The sequence below is a fragment of the Microtus ochrogaster genome, chromosome 1 (genome assembly GCF_000317375.1).
Source record: "Microtus ochrogaster isolate Prairie Vole_2 chromosome 1, MicOch1.0, whole genome shotgun sequence".
NCBI classification, from domain to species: domain Eukaryota; kingdom Metazoa; phylum Chordata; class Mammalia; order Rodentia; family Cricetidae; genus Microtus; species Microtus ochrogaster.
This window is the reverse complement of record NC_022009.1, coordinates 64,308,737-64,315,867: the sequence shown is the minus strand read 5'-3', so window position 1 is coordinate 64,315,867 and position 7,131 is coordinate 64,308,737. Positions and strand designations below refer to the sequence as shown.

The 7,131-nt window shown below is 50.4% G+C and overlaps 1 protein-coding gene across 1 annotated transcript in view; it reads right to left on the bottom strand.

Moving 5' to 3' along the window:
- Usp13 (ubiquitin specific peptidase 13) overlaps window positions 1–6,712 on the bottom strand; it is a 119,124-nt gene extending 112,412 nt beyond the window's left edge. The window contains exon 1 of the mRNA XM_013347427.2: window positions 5,916–6,712. Coding sequence (XP_013202881.1) covers window positions 5,916–6,077 — 162 coding nt within the window. The 5' untranslated portion in view covers window positions 6,078–6,712. The remainder of the gene's footprint in view (window positions 1–5,915) is intronic.
- Between the last annotated feature and the right edge of the window lie 419 nt (window positions 6,713–7,131).

Below are 7,131 nucleotides of genomic sequence, written 5' to 3'. Positions count from 1 at the left end.
TATATGTATGTGTACTCACGTGTTTGTGCATGGGGGTATGTTTGCATTATATGCACAGGGAAACTAAAGGTTAATGTTAGATGTCTTCCTCAATTGTTCTTCACCGTATCTTTTGAGGCAAGGTCTCTCATTGAGCCTGGAGCTGGACAATTCATCTAGACTGGCTGGCCAGCAAGCCCCAGGGATCCTCCTGTCTCCTCAGCACTGGGATTACAGCACTCACCACCACACCCAGCTTTTTACATGAGGTCTGGGGATCCAATCTCAGGTTCACACACTTACATGACAAGTATTTCACTGAGTGAGCCATCTCCCCAATCCTTAGGAGACTGTTTCTAAAACACAAATAGCCAGCCTCCTATGTCATTTGTTTCAGGAGATCTGGGTTGGGATGCAAGAACCCCCATTTCCAACAGTTCTAGGGTATGATGGTGCTGCCCCCTGGGAGCACAGGTTAAGCCTGTGTGACGTACTGCTGCAGGTGTGTCAGTGACACACGGCGGACACGTTCAGGGAGATCTACCAAACCCCTAACATGAAGGTTCCCACGAGCAGATGTGCTCTCCAACCTCTCCTGGCTGGCTAAGTCAGTCAGCTGTGACTATCAGGCCCTTCTCACCTAGGATTTTATGACTCCAGGGAAGACAGACAACCAGCCATGACGTCACCATCTAAGAAACTTGGGAAATGGGAGAGAAGGTTCTTTGCAAACAGTCCTGCTCCTGGAAGGGAGCTAAGAGGTTCCGGGACAGTCCTCTGCTTCTCGGGTCCCCTGGGCTCACATGGCGGCCTGTGAGCTGCTGAATGGCTCTTCTTGGCTGCTGCTGCTCCTGGAAGCTTGGGGCACTGAAGGGGCCTTCCAGAACAAATGCTGAGCTGAGCTGGGAAGTGAGGGTGTGTCCTGGATCAACACTCTCCCAGCAGGGGGATGGGGCTGGGAGTCAGAAGATAAATACTCTCTCCCTCTGCTGCAGGTCTGGAGATGCATTCCACGCTTCCCCTCCCGGGGACTTGTTGCCAGCTGCAGGCTCTGGAAGCCAGGGCTGTCCTTCCTCCTTGTCACTGTCCCTTTTCCTTCCCCGAGACAGCTTTCCAGCAGGAGCTGCCTGTTCTGAGCCTTCTCTCAGCCTCCTGGTTTTTCAGCGAGCCAAGAAAAGGCCAGTGTGATGGTTGCCATTGACTGATAGCTTGACAGTCACCCAGGAGACAAACCTCTGGCCGTGTCGCTGAGGGGGTTTCTAGGATGGGTTAATTGAGGTGGGGAGAAACTATCCCATGGGCTGGGGTCCTGGACTGAATAAAAATGAGAAAAGCAAACCAGCGTTCACTTCCCTGTTTCCCGCCTGGGGATGCAAGGTGACTAGCTTCCTTGAACTCCTACCACCATGAATTCCCTGCCAGGATGGACTGCACCCTCAACCATCAGCCAAAGCAGTGACTTTGTCATGGATTTTGTCATGGATTTTGTCACAGCAACAAAAAGATGGGTAAGACAACAAAAGATAAGTAGACAACAAGGGGCAGACAAGAGGCTTGCTCTGCATCAGAGGAGAGTGGTGTGCCCTGAACTGAACCTCCTGCTCCGTCCAAGACTTCACATCTTGTAAATAATTCAAAAATAAGAATTAAAGGAATAAAATAAACTGAAAGAAAGGCAGAATGGAAGAGACGACACCTAAGTGCAGGAACCTGGATACAACACAGATTATATACAGCATAGGCACCAGGGGCCAGATGGAGTCAGGAGTAGGAGAGAAAGAGCCTTGATCAAAGACCACCAGGGAAGGCAATACTGGACAAGGAAATGCATGCTGCAGAGTGAGAAGCCACAGACTGGCCTCACTAGAGCTACAAACAGAAGAGAACCAAGTACACGCACGGAGAACAGCTGCCCCTAGAGACTCACGCTGGATCCCTGGAGGAAGTGACTAGATGGGGGCCAACACAATCCCTGCCTTCACCTCTTGAAACTTTCAACTCAATAGCTGACTCAATAGCAGGAAGGACATCACAGACTTCGTAGATGAACCAAGTCAAGGAGAGGTGAACTGAACACACTGAGAGCCAGAGGCCAGATCTGGGCAAAGCCAAAGGGGGGAAGGGGACAAACGTGTCTTTAGCATCTGTTTCTACTGAACTCTGAAGCAGTGGTCCTCACCCTTCCTGGTGCTGTAGCCCTTTAATGCAGGTCCTCATAAGATGGTGACCCCCAACCAAAAAGTTATTGTCGTTGCTATTTCATAACTGAAATTTTTGCTATTGTTACGAATCATACTGTAAATATCTGATTTGCAGGATATCTGATGTGCAGCCTGTGGGGTTCAAGACCCACAGGCTGAGAAGCCCTCCTCTAGCAGGAAGGAAGGAGATGAGGAGTATAAAAGTGTCCAGCACACTACAGTCTGCAAAGTTCTCATAACTGTGCCTAGGGCCTGACACATCCATTATACAAACACTTGTAATCACTGTCTTCCTCCAACCCCCTCTGTAAAATACCTACTTTACATCACTGTATTCAACTGGAGGGGAGGGATCACTATCTACCTTGCTCATGGTCATGTGGCCTCACACACTTGGGCAAAGACACCACAGTGATGTAGGTGTGGCGAAGGCAGAGTTGCTTCCTACCTCCTGGCAGGCAGGAGCAGAGAGCCAGGAAGGGACCAACAACAAGGCCACCAACCAAAGACCCATCTCCAGTAACTCTCTTCCTCTGCTAGATCTACTGTTCTGAAGTTTACAGAATCTCCAGAAGTAGCAATATCCTAAGCTGGGGAATAACCTAACATATGAACCTACAAGGGGTATTTCATTTTCAAACCATAACACACATGAAATCATGTTACTAAAAGTAGCTTTTCACAAGCCAGCAAAATGGTTCAGCAGACAAAGGTGCTTGCCACTAAACCCTAAGGACCTAAATTCAATCCCCAAAACTCAAGTGACAGAAGGAGAAAACACACTTCATTTTTGCTGGCATGTTGTCTTCTGACTTCAACAGGCAAGTCATGGCTCATGTGTGTGCATCACACAAACATGCACACATAAACACACACAAACACACAAAACACAGGCACCAGACAGAAACACACACTCATTAATCAACTAAATACTTTCTTTTAAAAATCAACAGAAAAATAGCTTTCTAAGCAAGGGTTGATGGCACAGACCTGTGATACCAGCTAGTTAGGAGATTGAGGTGGAAAAATCCCAAGTTCAGAGTCAGCCTGGGGTTCAGAGGAAGTGCAAGTAAGTTGTCTCGGCCACTCCGTGAGACCCTATTTCAAATCATAAAAAGAAAACTAGAGATATGACTCACTGGCAAAATACTTGTCTAACATGTATAAGAACCTAAAACCAAGATCAGTATAGAGTATGAGGTTAGCATGTACAAAGCCCTGAGTTCAAAGCCAGCACAAAAGACGGATAGATAGACAGACAGATAGATAGAAAGTACTTTTTCAGGATCCAAGGCCCTCGTTCCCCTCCCGTCTTGGTTCTGAAGTCACATCTTACTCGAGGCTATGATGTGACTCCCCTCTCCCCAAGGGGTGGCACTGTGAAAGGGTGGGGTGGCAGAACCTTTGGTGCGGTCTACCTAGAGCCACGGGTCACCAGGGGTTATTACATCTGCTTCTCAAGTTGGCCTGAGCCTTCTGCTTTCTTGAGCGGCCCCAGCTGCGCCACCATGCCATCCGTCTAACTCAGACTGCACAGTGAGCCAGCGTAAATCCTGCCTCTCAGCGACTGCTCTCATCAGGGATTTTATCTCAGCAACTAGAAAACTAGCACACTTGGCCAAATCAGTCTTTTCGATTCCCAGTGCACTACAAGCAAACAAAAAGGAAAAGTTTGTGTGTTTGCCCCTTGTTTGGAATGTCCACCTCTTTTGTCTTCTGTCTTAACTCTCCTTTTCAAAATTATCCCAATGGAAGATGTCTTCCCTCACACCCACCCGCAATGTAACGGTCTTGACCTTTCTCTCGAAGCCTCATAACACTTATGAATGAAAATTCTGCATGTTTGGCATTACCCAACTGTGTTTATCACATTGGTGAGCTGGTAAAGTCAAGTGCTCAAAACACACTGGATTCTCAGTGAACTGTTAAACCACACAGAAGACATCACAGTACCAGGCACCCTGCTCTAAATTATTAAGTTATAAGCCCTCGTCATCTTCCCTGAAATACATATAACGAAACAAGATGAATCATAGCCTGTAAACGGACCCAGTTCCCCCCCCTCCACAGAACCACGGCAACACACATGAAATCATCACTCACACCGACGAGAAACTTCTAGAGCGTTGTCTAGCTCACAGAAAGCTCCAGTTCCTTCCCATCTGTGGAAGAAACCAGTGACAACAATTGGCTAACTTCTCACACCTACCCCACAGGAAAAGTCTATGAGCAGAGCAACCTGTCCACCATGGAGAAAGCCGTTTTACGGGTCCTGAGGAATTAGGCCACCTTCTGTCTTAAGCCAGATGCTAGCCATGCTCCACTCTTTGGGAGTTTTAATATAACCTACCCCACAGGGTCCACACAACCTGAAAAGGATCTTTCCAAGAACCCTGGAGGTAACAGGATGCAATGACGTCACTGTGAGTAATATAGTCAGAATATGTCATCTTTCACTCCACTCTACATGGGACTTTTTAAAAGATATGAAAATAAAATATTAACAAATTTGTTAATTATTTGTAATTTGTATCAAAATCGTCTAAAACAGCACAATACAAAAATGAAATAATTCTAGAAAAGATAATAACGCCAGAACACCAATGTATACCAAACAAATTAATGCTCACCACCCAGAACTCCAACATATACCAAACAAAATGAGGCTCACCACCACGCCCCAAATCGATCCACAGGTTAAAGGGGGGAGGGGAATTTCTGAGATTTTACCACTCATTTGGGGGTCCTCCCCCCAATAACTATATTCTAAGAATAACATGTTGTACAACTTCTGTGAAACCTGCCTCTCCCTCCAACCCATGCACCTCGCGATGCCCCAAGATCTGCTGGGTGACATATGAGATCCAAAGTGGAGGGATAAAAATAGCCTGGTCCTCAAAAAGGCAGATAGCCGCCAGACAGCTGAGTCACTTTGAAGCCCATTTTGACTACCGAGAGGGGCATTTCACCCTGCTTCTGCTTTCGCAAGCTTTCACACAAGCTCACAACCCACCAGGTTGGAAACCTCCACCAGGCTCCCCGGTGGAAGACCAGGATGCCTTTTAACTTCCCCTCCTCCTGCGGGGTCACGATTCGGGAGAGAACTTTTAATAATTCAGATAGCTCATGTCAGGCCAGTGACTCACTTGGAAGGGAAGGATTTGAGAAAAGGCTTTAGGGAGCCATCATAAGCTAGCGACAGGCCCCTTATTTCTGTGGCCCTAGTGGACCACCCGGACCTGACAATGGCCAGAAAGGAATAGGATGGGAAGTAGGAGGAGGCGAGCTCAGAGGCCATCAGCATTGTCCCGCAGTGGGAAACCCTGGGCAAGGAAAAGAGAGACTTGAGACTAGAGAGGCTAGCTGTGCGCGCCGCGGGCTAGGGAACTCTCACCTACCACGTCCCCGCCCTCTGTCACCCGGGAAAGCAGCTCGGAACCCTGGACTAACTCTTTCTGGCCTTTCTCGGTGCTGGAGTTGTGGGCGGGATGCTGATGGCCCGGGGCCCTGGCACCCCAGCCGCAGGCTAACAGAGCAAAGGCCCCGGAGGACTTTGTCTTCGGCCACCGCAGCCCGGGGAGGCTCCGCTTGGTGCTGGAAAGCCAAACCCTGGGCCAGGAGAAGCAGCAGGAGGAGATCGAGGTTCCCGGCCCGCACTTCATCTGGTCCCCTGCCCCGCGCGTCACCCAGTTCCTAGGCCGCCGGCTGCACGACCACGCCAGGGATCTTCCTTACCGGGGAGTCGTAGGAGAAGGCGCACTCGTTCTTGTAGACACGGTCCCCAGACCTGGGCACGCGGATCGTGGGCATGTGAGGTACCAGCAGCTCTCCCAGGTCCCCTGCAGCCATCTTCCTGCCGCCGCTCGGCACGCTGAACAGGGCGCCCCGGCGCTGCATGGCCGCGGAGCGCAGCGGGCCTGGGAAGGAGCGCAGCGCAGCGGAAGAGCGGGACCGGGGAGCTGCTGCCGTGCAGGCTGGAGATCCGCTCCGGCTGAGGCTCGGCTCCAGCTGGGGAGATACGGCCCTTGCCCCGGCGGGCGGGCGAGCGGGCGGGAGCTGCTATTTTTAATCCAATGGCGAGTCGCCGGCCCAGCTGCAGCGTCAGGCGGGGCGCGCGACAGCCGCAGCGCCGGGGAGGGGGATGCCGAGCGGGTGGGGGGACACTGGAATCGAAGCCGGGGAGGTCCCGGGGTCCCCGAGCACGGAGCCCAGCCCGCCGTAGTCAGCACCTCGGGGATGCAATCTCCAGCTGTCCAGGACCAGGTCCGGGGAATCCCGCACAAAAAGCGGTGCGCAGCACGACCTCCCCCTCCATCGGAAAGGGGTGGGTGGGACTCGAGTGTTGCCTCGCTCTCGTGCTCTTCCTCGCTTCTCACTTTTTAACATGCAACGCTCTATAAAAGACTCTAGGATCCAAGAGGGCCTAGAGAAGGGGAGAGGTATATATTATTTTCTTGCGATAATACAGGGTTTTCTTATATGTTGCAAGGGGAGGCGCCGTCGCGATCCTCCCCCCCCCCCCCTTTCAGGATGAGTGTCTTTTTTTCCCCCTGACTTTACAATATCTCCTGCATGACTCAAGGTCCCCTGTTGAACATTCAGTGGCCTGATTTGACGATCTATAAGCAAACGTACATAGTCCTGCACTTGCTTGTGGACTCTTCAAAATAAAATAATGAATGGGGGAGGGTCTTAATAATGTGCCAGCAGAGCCTGCCTACAGTGTGGTTTAGTTCCATTCTTACAGCACAAGAGAGTTCATTGAGGTTCGCTAACTTCATGCAGCATACTAACGTGCAACCAGAACATAGCACTCCACCGTACCCAGAAGCAGCAAATCCAGACAGGACGGTCCGGAACGTCGTTATTGCTGTCACTGAATTTCCCTTCCCCGTATTGCTTCGGAACAAAGAATTAGATGCATCTCTTGACTTCCTCACTATCCATTAGG